The sequence below is a fragment of the Haemorhous mexicanus genome, chromosome 14, assembly GCF_027477595.1.
Source record: "Haemorhous mexicanus isolate bHaeMex1 chromosome 14, bHaeMex1.pri, whole genome shotgun sequence".
In the NCBI taxonomy this organism is placed as follows: Eukaryota; Metazoa; Chordata; class Aves; order Passeriformes; family Fringillidae; genus Haemorhous; species Haemorhous mexicanus.
In genome coordinates this window covers 16,623,696-16,647,540 of record NC_082354.1, presented here as the reverse complement: position 1 = coordinate 16,647,540, position 23,845 = coordinate 16,623,696, and the positions used below count along the sequence as shown (strand labels likewise).

Below are 23,845 nucleotides of genomic sequence, written 5' to 3'. Positions count from 1 at the left end.
CAGGCTGAGGGAAGCAGAGCTCTGCACCCAGGTCCCCAGAGGGATGTCACAGCTCCAGGACACACCCTGGCCAGCCCACAGGGCTGAGGCTTCCTGTCCCTGGGAAGAATTCTCCTAAGCGAAACGAAGATCAAAGACCAGGGAGAGCCCTGCTAAGCACAGTCAGGAGAGCTCAGCAGTGATTCCTCTCTGGTGCCTGTTGCCTCCTCCTGCTCTGTGAAACAGCCCCAGCAGGGCAAAGCTCCTGGCAAACAGGGGAACAAAGCTGCTGCTGCTGCTGCTGCTCAGGGACAGGCAGCTCAGCTTGGCTCCCAAAACCCCAGTGCCCCCCCACATCCAGGGCTTCCACCTCCAGCTGCAGCTGCCACTGCCTAAATTGGTGCCTTAAGTTTGAGCTTTCTTATTTTCCAGTTGCAATAACAAATATCCCAGAAGCTCTCCAGGTCCCTGTGTGTTGAAATCACAGAATCCCAGGATGGTTTGGGGAGGAAGGGACTTTAAACCCCATCCCACTCCACCCCCTGCCATGTCAGGGACACCTCCCACTATCCCAGGTTGCTCCCAGCCCTGTCCAGCCTGGCCTTGGGCACTGCCAGGGATCCAGGGGCAGCCCCAGCTTCTCTGGGCACCTGTGCCAGGGCCTCCCCTCCCTCAGAGGGAAGAATTTCTGTATATCCAACCTAAATTCCCCCTCTTTCAGTTATTGAAGCTAATGGCATTGCACCCAAATATGTCAATCTAGCTACACAGTTTGTCTCCTGGTCCCCAAAGCCTAACTCTAGGGGCTAAATATCTGAAAATTGGTTTTTATTTTGGTTTAAGCTGTTTAAATCATTTTAAATAAGGTTATTAGGAAGGTAATATCATTCTGCCTCTTGAAATAGTTTTCAACATATTGAAAAGACATAATATGGTCATGTTTTGGGCCTGGAAGCTAAAATGTGTGGGAGAAGGATTCTTCTATAAAAGCACAGAAGAGCACAGCCTTTTGCTGTGAAAGTTTGCCAAAATTTCATCAAGTCATATGTCCCTGGAAAGTATCTCTTGGCAGATGCCCTGTCCTGTCCACCAGGGATGTTCCATCTGGATTGCAATGTCCCTGCCAAACTGGGCATGTGCAACCTGCTGGGAAAAACCAGGAGCCCTTTGCTCTGGCAGGAACAAAATTGCTCAGGAGAAAAACAAACTCCTCTGCAGCTCTTCCTGGGGGCAGCACCAAGATGTGGGTGTGGAGGAGGAGATGAAATGGGGAGACACGTGGCTGCTTCTGGGGAGGGTGTGGGGTTTCTCTCTGATGCACAGAAGTCAGGCAGGAAGGAGCCCAGGGAGGGCACAGCCAGGCAGAAAGTGAGGAGAAACAGGTGGGAGAGAAGAACAGGACAGGGGAACCTTTAAAGGGGCTGGGAGGCTAAATAAAACCAGATTTCCAGCAATCAGCAGGTTTTGAACACTCAGGTGTCAGAGGTGAAGTCAAAATAGGACATGAAGTTTTAATTCAAAAGAGAGCAAGACTAACTCGCTCTCCCCCCAGGTAACCCTGCACAGGAGGGAGGCTGTGAAGTGGAACAAAATATGAATATTAAAATATTAATATGTTTCACCTCCTGTAAAAGCAAACCTCCCCACTTAACCAAGGTGATGAACTGCTGGCACTGGAGAGTCAGGGCTGGCTGTTGTCAGATGAGGTGGAATTTCATCTGTGCCTCACTTTAATCTCTGCTAACAGTGCTGCCCCATTGGGTTAATTAATTAATAATAAATAAATAAATAAATAAAATTCATTTATTAATTAATAATAAATAAAAATGCCATTTTAACCATGCACAGCACACCAGGGAAACCACTGTGACCAATGGTCACCACTGCAGCTGCCTTTCCCCTGCACTGTGGTGTTTAAAACACACAAAGAGGTAAAAATGCTGTCTGCCCTGAAAAATCAAACATGAGGTGGTCAGCAGCTGATAGTGCTGCACCTCAGACTTTCAGCTGTAATTCTGGGATGTTTATAGCACTGAAGGGAATCAGCAGCAGTTGTAAATCCTTTAGATTGGTCAAAGCACTTGAAATCTAATTAATTATTCAGCTTCTTTAATAGGTTTAGGCCACATACAGGATGAAAAACACAAAAAGAATAATTATCATAGATTACAATGAAACTTAATTAGAATATATGATGATACAAAGGAGCTGTTGCTTTAAACATTCCCTAAACTGTGACTTTTGGGTGCAACATGAATGTGGAGATGTTTCACCAGATACACAGCAAAGAAATGAAAGACAAAATCACTGCTTTCTTCATGAGAGTAACTGGATTCAATTCAGACCTAAAGGCCAAAGAAGACCCCATTTTTAATATCTGAATTAGAGGTAGAGGTCCATGGAAACATTCTGCCTGTTGGTTATAAAAACTGTGTTAGACACACATTACTTTTTTCATCCTCGGGGTGAGTCTGAAATACTGAATTCCAAAAGTAAAAAAGTAGACTGGGCAACATAACAGTATAATTTTCCCCCTCTAAAATTATGTTACAAACTTGTATCTGAAGAATTATTTAAACCTTTGTAATTTTTATTTACATTTGATGTTGGCAAATGAATGTTTGCTGAATGATATCAGCACTGATAGCTCCAAACCCTGAAAATCTATTCCCCAAATACTGCAGCAAAGTTTCTAAAAGTAAAGAAAGGAGTTTAATTCACAAATATAATTGTGTATATATCTAAATATAGAATAATAGAGGTAATTACCTTTCAGTATCTCCACTGACTGTATCCCCTGCTCTCTGTAGAAGAAAAATAAAGAGCATTAAGCACAAAGCCCAGACTTCCTTGGTGCTCTGAGCACAGTGAAACAAGTGACAGAGGTAAACCACAGTCATTCTGCAACTCTAGAGCAAAGGAAATGGAACATTATTTCAATTTCCAGCTCAGAGTTATTTTAAAATGAAGATCATGCTTAAAACAACTTACATTTGCACTTACAAACTAACTTCAGATGCTCTCTAAGTGTGATCAAAGCTCTTTTAAATAAGGGAGCTAAAATTTGTTTGAATGTTTGCAAAAGTGTGAATATTTGAAGGGGAGTTCAAATGCAGAGAACAAATATTGCAATGTAAAATACAGAAGGATAAAACTTCTTTGACATCATTCTTACACAGCTTTAAATAACTTGATTTACCACACTGGTTATTCCTCTGAGGTTTGGAAATGAACCTGTCTGTGTGGAGTAAGCACCAGCTGATTTGGGGTTAAAAATGAAATCTTCAGACAGTTTAAGTAACTTTAAAACAAATTTTATGATGGAGGATTTTTACCCAGCTAAATATCGAAATTTACAGAAAATGAAAATACAAAAAACCACCCCCCAAACAGGCTGTAAAATTCACATGTCTTTGTTTACAAAGGTAGAAATAGACAAAATCTTTGACTTGCTGGATAACCAAATAGGAACCTGATAATTTGCAATGTTTTGGTTTGATGCCACTGCTTGGTGCCTGCAGCAGATGTTTGCTCACAGATTACACTGAGCCACAGATGAGCTCAGGGTGCAGAAGGGACAGGAAGTTTGCTGGGTGCATTTTTGCAGCAGGGTTTCTTTCTAAGGCAGCTTTAGAAAACTCATTTTGCCACCTCCTCCTCCTCCAAGGAGTCCCCCTTGCCCCTGGGGAGCCCAGTGCAGAGCTATCAGCTTTTAGTGTGCTTCAGCTCAAATATCCCAGCAAATGGGAGCTGCAAAGATGACCCCACTCCAATAAGGGGCCTCATCTGATGAAAAGTAATGAAAAGTGCCCTTTCACTAAAAGCAGGAGTTCTCTACATTCCTTGTGGAAACCAGGCAAAGGCAGGAGCTCCCCACTGAGTGACTGAGTACAAAAACCCTGACAGGCTTTCCTGAGAGCCATAAATGCCTCAATTCTCCTCTGAGTATGCTGAAATGTAGCCTAGAGAACTAAAAAAAAAAAATGAAAATACCCTGTAGAAATACTGACATTTTCTCAAAGCAGACTGAAAGGGTTAACAGCACACAGCTAAAGCCAAATAGCTCCTTGAGAGATGTTTTGGTGCTGAAAATGCACTGCTGGACACAAATGAACCAGTCTGAGCATCCCTGGAAATACTGGGGACAGCCCAGGAAAATATTGTGTGGCCAAGCGAGCAGAAGAACTTTGACAGCAGCACTTCCCGTGCTACTGTTATAAAAATAGAATTTATTCCTACCAGAAGGCTCAAAGCTTTCCTTCTCTTATCCCTCTGACTTCCAAGGTTTCTAATTTTAGCAACTAAAAGTGGGACTACTAATTCAGTCAGTGCTTCCTATTCTATTTCTTAATTTCCTTTCCCAAAACTGCTCCCAAAGTAAAAGCGAAGCGTTTCCAAATCAGGGTTTATTCCCTCCCCAAATGGGTCCCACCCCACGCTCTCTTCCCTGGCACAGCTGAAATAAACCTCCCTCACCCTGCTCTGGCTGCTCTCTCCAGCACCTGAATTAGGAATTTTCCCTGCTGTAAGAACTCAGTTATTTATTTCCTTCCAAGAGAATGCACAAAACCCACTTCTGTCCCACGTGATCACCTTGGATTGAGGCTTCCAGATTCCTTTAGATCAGATGGATTTCCTAAGTGGGATGTGAACTTGCATATATTAGGCTGAAAAAAGACTTACTAGAGAGGAATTTGCTTCTGATAATAAAACACATTTTTCTGGAGGTCAGTCTTTCAACACCACAAATTTTTCTGCATTACCAAGCATTAATTTCCAAAGATATTGAAAAATGTAATCTCATTAACTGAAGCATAGTCTGTAGCAGGGAAATTAAAAAAAGACTCTATAACAGTGGGAAAAAGAAAAGTATGATTGAACCATTGAACAACTCATAGATTATTGTAACTGATTATTAGTTGCTGTAATTCAGAAAAAAGCAAAGAAGAATATATAAATACAGAGGGAGAGAAAATTGTTGATATTAGTACTTGAAACATAAAAAACATAATTACACCTTTGAAAGTCTTTATCAATAATTAATTTACTAGAAGAAAAATCTCAGCTCCTGACCAACTCATCACTAACACAGAGATTATTACCAGTAATTAAGTGTGGACACTCAGGATTACTACAGACCTTTGCCACATATTTATCATCTTTTATTTGACTGATTTTCTCCCCAAAGAAGCTCTCTTGGTGGAACAATCTTGTTGCCAGTTTATAATGCCAACCTTTATAAAGGATTTCTGATACTGTACATGGAAACAGCCATGCCCTGGCATTTCTATAGATGTCTACCTATAGCTAAAATTAATTTCCTTTGTAATTGGAATTACATGCAGATTCAATGCTGACAATGACAATGGGGAAGGCTCCTACCTGCATTTTCAGAAACTTTATATATAAATTTCTTTTCAGCAGTAACTTCTTACCACTTTGTGACATTTGAAAAAAATAAAAATTGCCTTTTTCTAGTTCCCAAAGTAAAACTTTACTTCATCTTACTACAAGGCCACTTTCATGAGTAGCAGACATGTGGGAGGCTCAGGAGACACCAGTCTTGTCATGCTGTCAGAGACTATAAAGCACAAATTCTGTGAAATTCAGGTCACTGGCACCTATCTGCCTTCTTGAGTCAGCTCCACATTCCTGGAGCTCCAGGGATCCCCACGGATCTGCTGCTGCCTTGCACCAGTGATGAAAGGACACAAAGGCTTCTGTGGTGCCACAAGCAGATCTGAGGCTCCTCTCCCAGAGGAAATCCTGTAGAAAGTCCCATTTACCTGAAACTTCTATAAATAACTTATAACAACAAAAAAAAACCACAAAAGGTTCATTTGAATCAGAATTTCTGCTCCTAAGAAAAGAAATCAGATCAACCTCTGAGAACAGAAGAACCCTGAGCTGCAGAGATGGTGTGAAAATATCAACACCCATTATTTACTTGTTTCCTAAACAAGGGACAGGAATAGGTGGTAATGAGATAACAAGATTAGAATAGTTTCATAATGGGTGTTACTAATCTCAGTGGCCAAATTCAAGATATTTATTCCATCTACATATATCATTTATTCAAATGCAAAGATTCCAAAGCTTCTTTATCGTTCTGTTCTCCCACTCTTCTATATTCAGATACTGAATTATTATTAATAAAAGTAAAAAAAGAAAAACTTATTTCTTCCTCTGCTTCTTTAACTCATCTATTTATTATCCTGAAGATTTCTCTTTATCATGTTTGTTCAAAAACAATCAAACAGTGGCCTTGTTACAAGGGACTTTACTTATCTCTCTACCTCAGAGAGCTGATGCTTTCACCCACTGATTCTGCTTTCAAAATTATCATGCTGAGCTAAAAATAAAAATGGCCTTTGAGGTTTTCATTCCACCCACCCTTGCTGAGGGGAGAGATAACAGAGACAGGAAATCACCCAGTGTAATCTGCAGTCATGTACAGTTGGTGGTACTGAAATTTGTGCTGAAGAAAAACAAGAGGGCAGGTGAGAAAATGAGCTGGAGGCAGAGGGAAGGGACCCACTGGAGTTTGGAATGATGGGAGATGATCAGCACTGGCAGCACACAGGGGGAGCAGGGCAGCTCAGGAAAACCAGGAATTCCTCCCCCTTCCTCTTCCTCACCTTCCCCATTCCCGTGGGAACAGGTGGCCCTGCCCTGCCCAGGGCTGACCTTTGTGCCATGAAATATTCCTGTCCTCCAAACCCCAAATCCTGCCTTTGTGCCATGAAATATTCCTGTCCTCCAAACCCCAAATCCTGCCTTTGTGCCATGAAATCCTCCTGCCCTCCAAACCCCAAATCCTGCCTTTGTGCCATGAAATGTTCCTGTCCTCCAAACCCCAAATCCAGCCTTTGTGCCATGAAATGTTCCTGTCCTCCAAACCCCAAATCCTGCCTTTGTGCCATGAAATGTTCCTGTCCTCCAAACCCCAAATCCTGGTTCTCCTTCTGGGGAAGGAAGGGGGAAGGGACAGGCAGCAAGGCTGAGCCACTGAGTAGGGAGAAAATTCAGAGGGATCCCCAGAAGCTTTCAACTGAATTCCTGCACATTGATCCATAAATATCCAGGAGATATTTGTGTGATAAGGGAGAAATTGCTATTTGGTGCACCTTCTGGAGGATAAATATTGCAATTATCATAGCAATAATATCAGTTCTATCTAATATTTACTAACAAACAGCTGTTAAATTTGGCTTTAGACTGTATATATAGACCATACATTTTTGGTACCCTGGCAAAACAATAAAAACAAGGCATAAACTCATTTGCTAAAATAATACAGTGCACTACAACTTAGCTGTGTTGTGGTTCTCTGGAGTCAGAGGACTCCAGAATGTTTTACAAATGGCAATTTACCCATGAAGTCACAGCAGGTTAATGAATGCTTCATTTGCTGGCTTGCATTGGTGGTGGTTTGTTTGAAGATGCAGAATATCATCATTTAAATATGCTCTAATAGAGCAGAATTACTTCTGAAAACACTGCATATGTTTGGATAAAGGCAGCCTCATATTTGCTTTGTGCACAGTGTCCTGATAGAACTGCAAATAAAGGAATTCCAGGCCAGCCAGGCAGCCTGAACTTTTGGAAGCAGCAGGAATGAGCAGCCTGTCTCAGGGCTGAATTTGCAGGCACATCCATCCTAACCAGGCTGCTCCAAACAATCCCAGCCCCTCTCCTGAGCCTCTGCAAGGGGCTGAAATCAAGGACAAGCTGAGTTCTGGGTTAACACTGCTTGAGTCTTTTTTTTTTCCTGGATCCAAGTCAGTTATGAAGTTCTTGATTACTGAAAGAATGTGGAAACCTAAAGACTGATGATATTAATGATATTATTGTTAAAAAGAACCTTTCTTAACATTTTATTTCCCCTTATACTGTAAAACACCTTTTTAAAATACCTTTTTCCCCTTTGAGCTGTTTACAGGTTAATTAAGAATGCAGTTTAGAGAGTCAGGTCTGAACAGAACTCTAAATAAACACATTATTGGACATTGCTTCTCAAGGATACTCTTCAAGTATGAGGGAGACCCTTGTCAGCTCAAACCTTCATGTGCACAGTCCCAGTGAAAAATAATATTATTTCCAATCATATATATATAATTGGAAATAATAAAAAATAATATTATTTTCCAACTGGGCAGACTCATTTTGAAGTTACAGAACACAGAAATTATTTATATTGGCTTCTCTGAGCAGCCAGAACCCACACAAACATCCTCAGAGTGATTTCCCAGCATCACTGCAGGTAGGAAAAGAAGATTTTCCATATTACACAGATACTTAAATAAAAAGAAAAGATAGAATTTATTCAGCAATTCAGAAAGGAAATAAAACTCTAAAGAAGTAATGCTCAGTTTTGTTTCTTTCTGCAAGAGCAGGAAGGAATAAATAAAACATGAGCACATTTCCTGCAAAATTGGCAATAAAAGGCTCCTCCCTCAGTCACTGGAGCTGAATATGTGTGATTCTTCCAGACTGTCTTAATTATTCCACTTATCAGAGCAGCACTCAGACTGCCTGTCATCCCAAAAAAGCATCTGGAACATCTGGCACATCCCAGCGAGCACCCATTACACAACACCCAGCTCTGCACTGCTTTTGCACAGGTTTTCATTCCCAGCAGGAACCATTCCACTTTATATCGTTTGTCAAGCTGCCTCTGCAGCTCCAGGAACACTTAAAGAGCATTTCCATCACCCTGTGCCACAGGGGTGAGCTACCAACTTCCTGGGATCAGCAAGAGGGAATAAAAAGCAAGTTAAGCAAGTGCTGTGTGACAGTGACTAACCCTAAAGCACCAACATGTTTCAAATGATCTTTAAAATAAAAAGTGACTCCTGGTCTGGCACTCCCAGTGAATGCCATTATTGCTGTTTGACTGTGAAGGGAAGATTGAAATTAAACAATTGATCTTAAAACTCATTAAAAATTAAGTCTTTTCAACACACTGAATTCTAATTCACAAAAAAAAAAAAAAAAAAAAAAAAAAAAAGAATAAAATAGAAATCCCAATCTATTTTCCAGTTTTTAAATAAGTGATACCACAAAGGAAAATATCCAATTACTCTGTAGATAATAGGTCCAGAACATTTATCACCAAGTAAAACCAGATGAAAGATCATTATCCAACTGGAGAATTTAATGTGGTAACCAGCAAATTGAATTTCAGAGCTTCAGAAAGTTGTGCAAGTCTGAGGCAATAAAACCTCAGAGTTGAACACCATGTGGATTTCCAGACTGGATCTGGAATGAGAACCTCAATCTTCTCCTTTTAGATGGAAGCTGGTTGCCACAGAGCAAAATGGAACTGGGCAGCAGGATGGGCACAGTTTTCTATAACTTTTTGTAAAATCCTGAAGATTTTCCAAGATTTTTTTTGTGGGTTTTCTTTTTTTTTTTATGTTCAGAAATGCAAAATGAAAATTTCCCAGGTATATCTGGTCTACTGAGCTGGATTCCTGTGTGATAAGTTAATTTTCTGTAGAATGAGCTCTGGTAATACAAAATAAAAGCCTATTCAGGATTTAACTCTATCCTTGTAAGCCCATATTTAGGTTCAACCTGGTAAATGATGTCACTCCAGAAGTGAAGCATTGGTAAACATAGAAAGTCATGTTCCAAGAGATACTCTATTAATTAATAATTATTTATAACAGCCTTGCTAATTGTAATTGACTCTTGCTTCGGTTCTGTGACATTGCATATCAATTAAATTAGAGTTATAAATGTATCCTGGAAGGGGGCAGTGTTTCTTGACAGGAATATTTTGCTGCAACATGGCTTCATGCATCATTTTATATCCTGGGCACGCTGCCAATATTGCATTACCTAAATATCCATTTTATATAGGAACTCTGCATCCTCCCAGCAACTTATGAAATCAGGCTAATTGTTTAATTTTAGGTTCCAAATCAACATTCCTTCCAAAGCATTAATCTAGTGGTGAATCTCTGCAATTACCAATTTTGCAAAACTTCTTATGTCTGGTAATTTAAACTACTGTTAACTAAGTGCCTTTTTGGATTTTTTTTGCTACAGATTTATGTAAGTGCTTAGAAAATTAAGCAATGGCTAAGTGATGCTCAATTCCTCCTTCCATCAAGCCATCTTTGTTTGATTACAAAACATTATCACCTTCCCTTCACTGAGGATGATGAAAATCCTATTTATCCTCTCCATTTCCCAGAGCATTTATCTGGCCTGAAATTTTGATCTCTATCCAGAAGTTGTACTGGGCATGTGTTAGGAGGAGAGGATTTCATGGGAATGTGATTCCACCAGCTCTGCACTTTAGCCTTCCATTGAAAAACACAGAGCAAAAGTAAGAAGAAAAGCTAAACCAGTTTTGTCAACTTTTTAAAATAAAAATAAAGCAAAAGCTGTTTTAAGATTATTTGGTCTCATCATCCAAAAAAGGTTTCTGTATCAAAATGCTTATGAAAATCCTGGTAACACCTTTAGATATTAAGGAAATGAGCTGACCTACTTAAAACTTAAATTTATATCTAAGAACACAACTCTGTTACTTTTCCTTTTTTGCTATCAAGCTGCCACGGAATGTTCTTTGATATTTCACATTTTTGTTCTGGGTAGCTCTCTTTCAAGATAAATATGCCCACTTTTTTGCTTGGCTTTTCAGAATTCTTTCAGTATTCCAAGTGGAAAGACATTAATGTGAATGATTCTGTGCTGACAAGAACCCACAAAATCTGTGTCAGCAGCTCTGTGTGTTTGTCGACTCAGTTCCTCTTGGATATTTATAAGGCAGTTGACAAAGTGCCTCAGATATTCTGATTCCTGTGATTATCTCCTGAAGGACTGCAAAGGTCTCTTTTAATGCTGCTCCAAAAGTTTATGGTGAGAAAAGAATTAATACTGCTCTGTCAGTCCATAAGGAACATTTCACCTGTGCCCTCCTCTGTGGTCACTGCACATGGAGCTGAGGTTGGGAGCACTCACTCACTTCTAGGGTGGAACAACCACTCCAGCTTGGCTCTTCCTGCTTTCCAGTTTCCAGCTTTTCCTTCAGACCCTTTAGAGCTGACATTTTATGTCATTCAGGTATTTTTCAATATTTACCTTATTTTTATCCAATATCACACTGCTAATCTGTCACATCAATTAATTGCAGGATGCTGTGGAACTCATGCGAGAAAATACAACTTCAGTCCTGAAATCAAGGGTGGAATTTGCATCTCACCCAAAAGGACCCATTTCCCTCACTTCAGAACTCAGGTGAGCCAACAGATCATCAACAGAATTATAAAAACTGACTGAAACCAGCTGCTTCATCTACCAAGGTATGAAATATTGTTGGGGTTTGTTGCAGGGTTGTATAATAATTTTCTCATTCATCCTGATAAATTGCCTGCTGATTTTCTCTCCAGATCTGAAATCCTTTGCTTTGACTTTATGATACTGATAATCTCTGTCAGGGAGATTTAAATCCACAATTTAAATAAATAAATTTAAATAAACAGTAACTCCATTAAACTCATCTGTTTTTTCAAGACACAGTAATCAAAGTGAAAATACAAAAGCTTATAAATTAATGTATAATAAATCATTATCAGAGGCTGAGTGCAGGGTCCTTATGAACCTTCAGAGATAATAGAGTCTAATTAAACTAAACTCAGTGAGACTGAGTAATTAAGAGCACGATTTTATTAAAGCATCTGACAGCAAATGATTCTTGCCTTGTGCTTTGCTGTTCTGTCCTGACTTTTATGAGAAAGCTGTCGTGATACTGACATTGAAAAAGTGACTCTAAGGAGAAATTCATCATGACTGAGAAGTGTTTCTCAGACTATGAAATACAGCATGGAAACATGGAGCAGAGGACTGAGCCTTTATGCCTGGATCAATTCTGAGAGGAGAACATCTGAATGCCTGGATCAATCCTACAGGAGAATGCTTGAATGCATCCTAAGGGGACAACACTTGATGCCTGGATCCATCCTAAAAGAGAACATTTGAATTCCTGGATCCATCCTACAGGAGAACGTCTGAATGCCTGGATCCATCCTACAGGAGAACATCTGAATGCCTGGATCCATCCTACAGGAGAACATCTGAATGCCTGGATCCATCCTACAGGAGAACACCTGAATTCCTGGATCCATCCTACAGGAGAACATTTGAATGGCTGGATCCATCCTACAGGAGAATATCTGAATGCCTGGATCCATCCTACAGGAGAACATCTGAATGCCTGGATCCGTCCTACAGGAGAGCATTTGAATGGCTGGATCCGTCCTATAGGAGAACACCTGAATGCCTGGACCCACCCCACAGGAGAGCACCTGAGTTGCTGCCCCCACCCCACAGGGGAGCACCTGAGTTGCTGCCCCCACGCCCAGCAGAGCCCTCGCAGTTCCAGTGGCTCAGCAGGCAGGTGCTGGCTGGGCACTCACGTGGTAGAGGGGCACGGTGTTGTTCTCTGCCAGGGAGAAGCCCAGCACGTCCTGCTGCCCGGGCTCCATCCTGATGCTCATGGTGGAGGCCAGCACCGAGGGGCTGATGGGGAAGCCGGGGTTCCCTGGCCCTTTGCCCTTCCTCCTGGACCTCCTGGCCGTGTCCCTTTTGCTGTCCTTCTGCGCCAGGGGCTCCTCCTGGATCACCAGGATCTTGTCATCGCTCAGGTAGCGCAGCAGCGAGTTCTCAGAGTCAGTGGTTGGAGGGGGAGGGAGGCAAAAAGAAACATTAGGAAGAGGAAAGAAGCAGAGAACCATTCTATGTGCTGGGAATGCCCTGACAAAGGCAGGAATGATACATCTGGCTTCATGTTCTCAGAAGGCCAATTTATTATTTTATAATTCTTGTTATATTCTAATAATATAACAATATAATAACAATCATATTGATAACTATTATTATAGTAATTATATATAATATAATATAATATAATATAATATAATATAATATAATATAATATAATATAATATAATATAATATAATATAATATAATATAATATAATATAATAATAGATATTATTATAATATAATATAATAATATAATAATACTATTATTTTAATAGTATTTATAGTAATATTATTAATATTACTATTGTGTCATAGTTATGATATGATTATTATTATTTAGAATTATAACTGTGTTATATTAAAGAATACTGTACTATGCTATGCTAAAGAATACAGAAAAGATTATTAATGCTAAAAAGATAATAAAGAAAACTCCTGACTCTTTCCAGAGTCTCCACACAGCTTGGCCCTGATTGGCCAAAGAGTCAAAACAACTCACAGCAGAATGCAATGGAACAATCTCCAAACACATTCCACACAGGAGAAGCAAATGAGATAAGAATTGTTTTCCTTTTTCTCTGAGGCATCTCAGCTTCCAAGAGAAAAATCCTGGGCAAAGGGATTGTTCCAGAGAATGAGAGTGCCACAGAGAACCTTTCTGGCTGGCCAGAGACCATCCCTGGGTCCTGTTAAACTGGGAAAAGTGTCCAGGGAATTGTGAGGGCTCTCCCTGCACTCCATTCCACATTTCACCACGGGTGGTGAAAGGAGCAGACACAGAAAACATTCCTGGCTTGTATCATGCAGGGAGCATCCCTGGGACCATTCCAGACACCAGGATTGTAATTTCAAGGAATTTGACAAGCTGGAATAAGGGTTTTAAGGAGATGTGCAGCAAACTTGGGCACAGTTTCAAAATGGGAGCTGGCCAGGCAACAAGTCTGTTACTGTCTGCAGCAGTGAAATATGAGCTAAACACACAGCAAGATTTGGAATAAATCAGAAAAGGCTAGTGTCTTAAATGAAATTTATTTTCTCTTGGAATAGAAGTTTACTGAAAAAAAGCAGTTTAAAATCCTGTATTGATCTTCAAGAATATCATTCATTTTTTGTCACATTTTTGGGAGTCAGGTTGAGCTCCTCTCAGCTTCCAGGCCATGCCTAAAAGATTCTAAAAATAGTATTCAAGAATCTTCAACCGTCAGTGTCACAATAAATATGGTGTATATTTGAAGAATATTCTTTTCAATTATATGTTTACTTTTTGCCAGAGGAAATAAAGGAAAAAAGAAACTGTGCAATCACTTTTCTTTCTTGCAAAGATCATAATTCCCACTGGGATCAATGGAAGTTTTTGTGATTAGAACTGCTGCTCTGAACACTGACAGTACAGTTGCTGATTCCTGTTCCGAAGTTTAATTCCTACTGATCAAAATGTTCTCAGAGGAATGCTGCTTTACATCTGTAACATCACTTACTGTTTTCTAGAGCTGTGCAGATTTAGAACTGATGGCTTTTTACACAAAAATCTGAGCCTTCCAAGTACTTTCCCCCTTGATGTTTATGTTTCTTTATACTAGAATTAAATTCCTCCTACTAATACAAATTTTTAATTTTCAGAAATAGAAACAGAAAAGCACAGACACTAAACAGGCTGGTTTATATCTTCTGTGACACTCAAAAAAAAAAAAAAAAAAACAAACCCAAAAAAAGAGAGGTTTTTTTTTTTCCTGTGATGCTCCTTAAGCAACAAAGGAAAACCATCTTGGAGAAGAGGAGAGAAAAAGAAATACTCACCTCTGCTTCCCCTCTTGTACATGTTCTGTTCTTTGGGCTCCCCTATCCAGCTGTACTCTGTGGGCATTGAAACTGGCCTCAAATCTGCAAACAAGGCAAGGAAAACCAATGGAATTTTGGAAGGCAAGGAATGGCAGGGTCAGTAGTGTCCATAAATTCCAGGTGTGACATGACCCAGCATTAGAAACATCCCAGAGCCTCCTTTTCATCGCCCACACCTCAAGGGAAGCACCACCAGCTCTGGTGAAATTCCTTGGCAATGTAAAGCAGATTACAAATTGATTTGAAAACTCTGCTCTGTATGAACTTCCTCAGTCATTACACAGGTGTTGGAATAGAGAGAGAAACAGATTTTAAGTGAACGTGCTGTAGGGAAAGTAGAGAGAGAATTAATACAGATGCAACAACACAGATCTGTCAGGGAAACAGAAACCCCCCTGACCTGGGAAATCCCAGGGTGAGAAATGAGGGGATCTCATTTCAAGGAACATTCATTTCCACTGGCTCAGGAGGAAAACCTGGGGCTCAGTTTGGGGACAACAGCCTGCAAAGAAGATTCAGCCACGGGGGTTTTATCCATGGGATTCCATGGACTGGGGCAGTGAGACCCTGATGTGCCCAAGCCATTCCCTAGCTGGGCACCAGAGCAGGGATGGGAGGGCACCAAACCAGGAGCACCCCCAGATCCCCTGAAAATCAGAGGGGTGATCTTTGGGGTACTGAGATTTGCCCATGTTACACTTCTGTGCACACCATGAAATTTGGGTCTATAAATAATCCTATGGAAAAATAACTTTCATTGTCTGCCTCACAGCTGAGACTACCTTCAACTACAAATGTAGGATTCAACTCCTAATCCTTAGAAGAACAATATCAATTCAGGAAAAAAACCTCAATTAAAAAAAAAATCACTAGTATAAAAAGATAGAGAAACAAGATTGAAAATTTTGAAGAAAGAAAACTGGAGGGCACAAAGCAAGTGAAGATCAAGATAACCAAACTGAGCAGTTTTTCTGTACAGAAAGGAAAGATCTGAAGCTCTGAAATGCTTTATACATAAATACAGATACCACAGCACAACAGGCATCAGAAATCGAAATTCAGGACAGGAATCACATGAGGCAAATGAATGAGTGATTTTGTAAACTGCTTATTTCCCTTCCAAGTCCTTTCCCAATGAAAAGTAACCTATAAATTGTTTTGACATTGCAGCTTGGATATTTTTTTGAGGAGCAAAAAATTGCTGTGTACAAGGATACCAGAATAAAGTGAAAGAAAAAAAATATTTATGATGTTTTTGCCTCTAACACATAAATGGAAGAGGTTTGAAATGCATTGCCACAGGAGCTCTTTAGACCAGAGCATTTTAGAGTCAGGAAAATACCAGAGTATAATGTTAAGTAAAACAAAAAATGCACTGCAGCATTGTTAAAAAGCAAGCTTAATTTTCATAAATACATTGGAAAAAATGGACTTATTATTTATCTTCTTGTATTTTGCATGTGCTATCAATACCCATCACCTGCCTGAGTATCCATCCACCTACCAGCTGCACAGGAGACTGATTTCTAACCATGGCTGCAATCCTGCTAGGTCCAAGGCTGGAAGTTTGGAGCAGTAGTTTGTGTCAGCCCAAGCAATAATGAAAGTGGCTGCTTGGCCATGAAAGGCTTCAGAAGTTTTATTTTCATTTCTTTGCTCATGGCTCTGTGGTTCCAGCATCAGTTTGTTGGAGCTGCCATAAATCCTGTCTTTTTACTGAAAGACACATTGTCACTTTGATGATGAATGTCACCTCAGTCAGAAAGTACAAAACCTTCCACTACAGCAGAACATCATTTGCATGTCTGTTAATCAACAGATTAATTAAATCTGTAGTTAAAAAGAAAAAGTCTGGTGTAGCAGTAATTTTTGAGAGAAAGGCATATTTCAGAGACTTTAAAACCAAATTCCTTCTGCATTTCAATCAGAATTGTCCATCATAGACAAAAAAAAAATCTTGTGTACTCCTGGGATCAGGCAGGGAGCCCAATATTTTAAGTCACCATGCAGGAAGAGTTTATGAAATCAAGCCAAATGCACCCATCTGGCTCCAATTTTAATCACACTTAAGATTTCTCTTTATCTTTCATTCTAATTCTGTTTTAAAATGATGTCACTTCCCAAGGAGATAAAGAGTGAACATTACTGGTCCCAAGATGGAATCCTGTTCCTCAGCATCACAGCTCTCTCAAGCATCAAGCAGATGACTGAGGCAGTTACTAAAAATACCCTGCCTATAACAAAGATTTATTAAGATTTCCTCCCCTGAAAAGGTTCTGTGTGCACATACACTCACCATCAAGTCCATTTTCCTTGCCATTTTTACCAGAAATCCAGCTGCAATCAGGAGATTACAGCAGCAGGAGGGAAGTTCTGTGTAACTGCTAAACACAAGATAAATGCTAAGAGCAGGAGGCAGAGAAGCTGCATTTGAGAACATCCCTGGTAGCAAACCCCACACCAGACTCAGCAGCAGAGAATCAGGGACTGCAGGGCTTCAAGAGTTTTCTTTTTCCCCCCACTGTGCTCCCTTTCAGCTGCTGTTGGATCTTCCACCAGGACCTCTCTTGGGATTCTCTCCCCTGAACTGCAGCAGGATTTCAGTGCCTGTGTTCTTCACTGACACATTTGCCTTTACTGCTCTGAGCTTCTGAGAGGTTTTACATTCCCTAAATTTCAAAGACAAAAATTTAGGGAGTTGTTGGGGCTTTTTAAAAATGAGACAAAAAAAAAAAAAGATCTCAGAGTAGGGGAATAAAGGACTTATGGATGGCTTGCCAAATATAAATAAATGTCTAGATAGATCTCAAAAGATAGCAGCTACCCACAGAGAACACTATGGTCTTTGCTTTCTCTGAGGCTCAGAAATAATGCCATTTTCAAAATCAGATATAATTCTAGTTTTCAAAAGACATCTCCTATCTGAAATTTGTAAGCTTTACAAGACTGTCCCACTGCCTTGCAAATAAAGCAACTGAAAATACACGGCCCATACACTGCTGTACTTCAGCTGTATTTTTGTCAAATTCATTAAACACCAAGAAATTCAGTTTAAGCAGAGAAGCAAAAAATAATTATCAGTAATTTTCACACCACCTCTTATATAGATCCATAAATAAAGATGCATACTCTTGTATATAAGCCTGTGTGATTGTACACCTGTACACTCAACAGGGATTTATGTACATACAACATTTCTACACAAAACCAGAGTTAATTATTGTTTAACAGCATTTTATATATTTAGGCATCCTCATCTTAGGATTTTGAAGTACAGCTCCAGCACTAATGAGGGCATTGTAGGATGCTCCTCATGCATTTAAAGCAGTGCTGAATTTTGGAGGGCCTTCCATCTTACAGACACTTGCACACCACAAGGCAGTTCCTTCACTGAGGTTTAACAGCCCAGAACATTGCAAGTGGAATAATCTCCAGCAGTTTGGGAGGGGAAATTGAGTAAATAAAGATGCTGGCTATTCAAATAATATGAATTTAATTACCATTCAACGTTCCAGTACGAACTGCAAAATAACAGTATAAATAACTTCCTCCTCACCAGGAATATTGGTGTGTGGTTTTTCTAATTATTCCTTGGTGTGAAATTCCGTTTGCTGTTCAGAGCCAGCAGGTCACAGTCTGACAAGAATGCCAGGTTTGGGGGGGGTTGCAGAGTTAAGGCAGAGTTTGTAAATCAGGAGGTTGAGGAAGTGCAGCCTACCATGGGTGGGGGTTTTCTCCCTCCTCCTCACGCCTGAGGCTCTGCTCCTCTCGTACTCAGAGCCCCCGGGGTGCCCTTCCCCCTCTATCAGCGTGTAGAATTTCCCACTCTCGTGCTCCAGGAAATAGTTTGGAGACTCAGAGCCCTTCATCCCAGATTTTCCAAACTTGCTGATGTCATCACAAGACATTATTCCAATTTCATCCCTAAAAACAGAAGATGATGGAGAAATGAGCCATTTAAGGGAAACTTCCAGCATGCAACTGCCTCTTCCAAATGCTACAGATAAAATAAATCATGCAATTGAAATGTTCACTTTATAAGTGAGGCAATTCAACAAATGTAAATTAACAAAACCATCATTAGGTGACACTTTAATTGTGAGATAAACATTCAGGAGTTTTCTAGGATCTGCAGGAGAACATCAGGAATTGTTTTAATATGAGCGTGCGAGGGTTTCCCTTGTAGAAATGCTCAGCAATAAGATAGAAGTAGACACATAAAAGTAAATCAAACTAATTGATTAAAGACTTCTTTAAATACTTTCTTGATTTAAGGCTAAACCCACGTTTTGTTCAGCTAAGTAAAAGTAAAGTCCCTCAAAACAGTGATATGGTGCTTAATGTATTTTTAGCTCTTAATTTTATTAATTATTTACCTTGATGGTGGAGCTGTTGGTTTTGGTTTTGTTTCATAATCTAATGAAATCAAAGTGGAAAATTTTTTTTTTCAAAACCTCAAACTCCTTAGGACATAAATACCTGGGGCCATAAAGTCCTGACATAGGGGAGAGAATGAAAACATCCTGGAGTGCAGAGTTGTCCATCTTTGAGGACATGCCCATGGTGCTCGTTGGGGTTGTAGAGCTGCTCGTGGGGCTGGTTGGAATCACAGGCTGTAAAAATCAAAAAGGCACATGAAGAATTAATTAATGTTTTCTATGCTACAAGAAACAACTAAATCAGTGTGCATAATTTTAGGAATTTTGATCTCTTTTTTTGGATTAGCCTTTTTTTTTAAATTTCAGAAGCTTCTTCCAAAAAGGTGCCCAGTGAAACTCTAGACTTCAAGGAAGTTATGAAAGAAACTGATAAACGACCATTAAATTAATTTAAAAGCCACCTCAAGGGAAAATCTGAGACTCAATCAAAATATGATCTTTAATCAATGCAGAAAATCAATTATCTGAGGAGAAAGCACACACTGTATTAAATGCCATTAATACAGGAGTTAATTACAGGGCTCTGGAATGCTTGTACTGAATGAAATGATTGGGTTGCTTTCAGTGGAAGATTTATTGTTAGCAAGGACAGAACATCTTGATTTTTTAAGGCAGCAGAATTCATTGTCCTTTGGCTTTACAGCCATGGTGATACAGATACATGGTAAACAGCAAAGAAATAGAAATTAACTTAAAAAATCAATAAATACCCTGTAAGATTTTTACTTTTTAAACTTTCACATGATGTTGAACACAATTGTTGGATTCAGATGTCACAGAGAAGCTCAAGCCAATGGTCTGTAAGGACTAGAAGGATGATAACCAAATATGCTGGGCAGGATACAGAGATATAAACAAAGAATATTTTTTCAGCCAAGGTTCAGTCTGTGTTGATACTCAAGAAATAGAAAATATTTTTATTTATAAAATTTATGCTTAAATAGATACAACCAGTTTTCTACAGGTGGAAGGAAAACCCAGTGACTCAAAGTTTGGATGAAAGCTATAAACAACGATCTTTTTCTAAATAAAATGTTTTCTATCCTCCAGAGGTAAACACCGAAATATTTCTTATTTGGTTCAAAAAGTAAAAGCAGTCCTAAATACAAAAAATTATGGTTTTTAATAAGAATTTTAGTCTACAAAGGGGTAAAAATTATATTAGTTCTCTATGCTTATTGTTAAACTAAATAATAAATGGTGTAATTGTAATTGGATCAATTAGTTGTGACAGGAAGGATTATTCCAATTTGAAAAGCTCTCCAAATAAAAAGAAAAAAATACAATATATGTTGTATTTTATTGAATGAAGCTGTAGTGTGCAGAGCACTATTTGTCATTGCAAATGAAAAAAACCCCCCACATTTAGTCCTGAGTGGAAAAATAATTAGAGAGTTAAAAAATTCAAATAATCTTTTACTATCACATAATGTCAGCCAGAGACAAAAGAGGAAAAAAAATGGGGTCACAAATCTCACTGAAAGATAATAGAGGACAGAACTGGCAAATGGAAACTCTGCTGTTGTTAATTCAGCATCAAGGAAAACCCTCTAAAGCAAAGCCAAGTAATAAATTTTATAAGGCCTCACACATTCTGTATCATCAATAATTCATAAATTACCTATGTGGTATAATTTTAAACTTAATTTTTGCAGATAAAAATATTAATAACCTCTCTAAGTGCCTTAAGCAACAATAGAGAACACAACAACTTTTAAATAAAACTTCCTGCTGTGCACCAGCCTGAGGTAACAAATATGATTTCAAGTTCTTAAACCCTATTTCCTTTTTGCCTTCCCTAATTATGTACTGCTTTTGTTTTGGTTGGTTTTGGGGGGTTTTTCACTAGCAGAAAATTGATTTCCAGAAATCAATGGAATGATTTCCATTCTATTTGAAATCAGAATGGAAAAATTGCTCCACATGTGGACACAGAAATAGATCAATGGGGCGCACCATGAAAACAGCACATATGTGCTTTATTTCACACCATGAAACACAGCACACCCATGTGTGTTTTCCCTGACTTTTGATGAGCTGTTTCTCTCTCAGTCTGCTTTCTCTGAGGCATTTTCCTGCAGCCCGGGGCTGTTTGGCCGTTCCCTGTCCTGCTCTTCCCTGGCTGCAAACCCTCCTGTCTGTGCCATCCCAAAGCCTGTTCTGCAGGATCCAATGGAATCCATGAGCAGCAGAAACTCCAGAACAACAAACAAACCAACCAACCCAGAAATTCTGCTACAATCCCACTGCTCTAGAGTCTGAAAGTGCCAAAGTCACCGAAAGGTGAGGGCACTGCAGCCAACAGGAGAGGGAAGTGAGCTCACTGCTTCCAGCAGCAACAAGCTGTTGTGTCAGCTGTCCAGGAAGCACAGGCTTCAGGGGCATCTTGAAATTTAATCAGGCTGCTTCCAAGTCATTACTGACAATAATAAATAACACCAGATCCAGGTGAGAGCTGCGGGAAGCAGGCAAACCCAAAACCTGCCTCCTGAAACGGATCCAGGTCCTCACATTTGAGTTTGTCTCTGTGGCAGGAAGAATAAAGGATCTGAAATAGATTTTCTATGTCTCATAACTGATCTACTCTTAAAGTAACACTGGCAGGGCTGGTTTTGTTTTCCAAAGAGGTTTATATTTTTATTTAAGTGTCTCACCCCACTATTCTCTGATGTAGAAGGAATACACCCCAGGAGGGAGACACTCCAAGCCCCCTTTGAGCCCTCAGGGGCTCATCAGGAGAGGAGACATCACAAGCCAGAACTGCTGAGAACTCCACAAAAGCACCTTGGTGCACTTTCACTTTTCTGGCTACCACAACCAAAGTTGCATTTTTGATGGCAAATCCATGCATGCAGTGTGTACAGCACACCCTGTTCACTCTGCCACGGCCTCCCACCCAGTGCTGCCTGTGAATTATGATTCTTTAATGCACAAATATAAGGAGAGGATCTCTCTGGAAGCCCTGTGCAATTGCAATTTCCATTTTGCTGTCCCTGAAGGCTCCATCTGAAGTTCACAAGTAGATACATGAGCATCTTGCCAGAGCAAAGGATGTTATTCCTGCAGTGTTATGACAGAAAATTCTCCTCTGGGGGCCACAGGGCCCCATTCCTCTCCCCCTGGGGCAGGCACAGAGAAAGAAAGGTGGCCCCAAATCCCACTGTCAGCATTCCTGGGCTGCAAGGATTACACAAACTCCTTAAGTGAAGCCACTGTGCAGGATTCAGCAACTCTGAGAAATGAAAGGTTTAGAAAATGCCAGGCAGGGAGGAAATCTGCCTGGATAAGCTTGAAGGGTTTGCTTTGTTTCATTAATTTAAAAATCATTCAGAAAGATGTTCATGCATCCTGTGAACCAAACAAAACAGCTCTGAGAAGCTTCCACATGATGGAAGTGCATCAACTTCTTACAGGGTGTTAAAGGGCATTAAAGACAACCTTCAAAAGTTACTGACTTACTGGCAAGCCTTTCCTTTAAAAATGACATTTTGAGTTCAGTGTTTCAGCCAGTTTTTCCTGCTGTAGGAAGAAGCAGCTCTGATGTTCACAATTGTCTTTTATTTTTTTGCATGAGCAGGTTTTCAAGGAATGAGTACACAGAAAACACCAGAGGTTCTATCACCCCTGCTGCCAAAAACTCCAACTGCACAAGAGGTGTGCAACAGGAGCAGGGATCTCCTGGAATTTAATGGATCTGACACACCTGATCACAAACAAGTAGGTGACAGCCTGTGAAATAATGGAAACAGGGAGGCACTGCTGCCTCTGCCAGGCAGAGCAGGCACTGAACCTTGATCTTCATAAAAGTTCTGTAAATGTTCTTTCCTTGTCTGAATTCCTGGGGCTCCCAGAGTCACCAAAACATGGAGAGAACCATCTGAGCACTGCCACACTCACTTACCCCAGCACTCTGCTTCAGAGGAGTTTGGGACAGGCTCCTTTCACTGGAAGGTAAAATTCCAGGGTTTTTTCTTGAATCAAGGATTTACCAGGACATTGCAGCATTGCAGCAGCCACCTTACCTGCAGGGCCAGAGGCTTCCACCTGACGTTCTTCAGAAGGGCAGGAGCAGAAACCAGGGTATTCTGAGGACGTTTTTTCAAGGTTAAAATCACTCCATTTGGGTCTTCCCACAGTGCATTTACTAGGTTCTTTAACTGCCAGCCAACCTAAGGGAAAAGTCCATAATTGAATTTTGAAAGCTTTCCATTTAAGTTGAAATGTGGAGGAAATGTTCTGTTAACCAGCAAGGTCTATTACAACCTGCTCCTTGCAAACACAAGCAGTTTTTATAAACTCTATTGCACTGAAATCATGCTGCTGCAGCTGGATTTTTATCTTTTTTTCTTTCTTTAGCCATGTTCCTGAACAGAATAAGGCAGAAGTGAACACTGTTACCCTTTCAATAACTTGTGAGATCACGGAACATTTTAAATCAGAAGATGAGGTCTAGAAGTGATGAAATCATTTCAATCTGGGCTCTGAGTTGCAGCAGGGAGTGCTGAGGAGGAAGCCAGACTGTGCTGGAACAACAAAAGCAGTGTGTATGTAAGAGCTGCAAGCCCCTGACTGGAGATAAATGATCATTTCTTGGTTTATCTGTACAGCCCCTGGACACAGCTGAGCCTCCAAGTTACTGTAAATTGCAAACAGCCATACAAAAGGAAACCACTGCTACTGTAAGGATGTGCCACTCAGAGAAAAAACACTTAGAAACATTTCTTAATCAACTTGATTATTTAAATAGGAATTGATGAATTATTATATTATTATGAATTATTTATACACAAAGCCAGAAAATTTATTTT

At 39.9% G+C, this 23,845-nt stretch overlaps 1 protein-coding gene across 1 annotated transcript in view; it reads right to left on the bottom strand.

Annotated features, from left to right (window-relative positions):
- The window catches only part of LOC132333775 (connector enhancer of kinase suppressor of ras 2-like), a 170,389-nt gene that overhangs the window by 33,407 nt on the left and 113,137 nt on the right, over window positions 1–23,845 (bottom strand). Inside the window, exons 9-15 of the mRNA XM_059859201.1 lie at window positions 23,060–23,206; window positions 19,078–19,211; window positions 18,317–18,522; window positions 18,144–18,146; window positions 14,553–14,640; window position 13,200; window positions 12,411–12,656 (exon numbers count right to left, since the gene is read on the bottom strand). Coding sequence (XP_059715184.1) covers window positions 12,411–12,656; window position 13,200; window positions 14,553–14,640; window positions 18,144–18,146; window positions 18,317–18,522; window positions 19,078–19,211; window positions 23,060–23,206 — 825 coding nt within the window. The remainder of the gene's footprint in view (window positions 1–12,410; window positions 12,657–13,199; window positions 13,201–14,552; window positions 14,641–18,143; window positions 18,147–18,316; window positions 18,523–19,077; window positions 19,212–23,059; window positions 23,207–23,845) is intronic.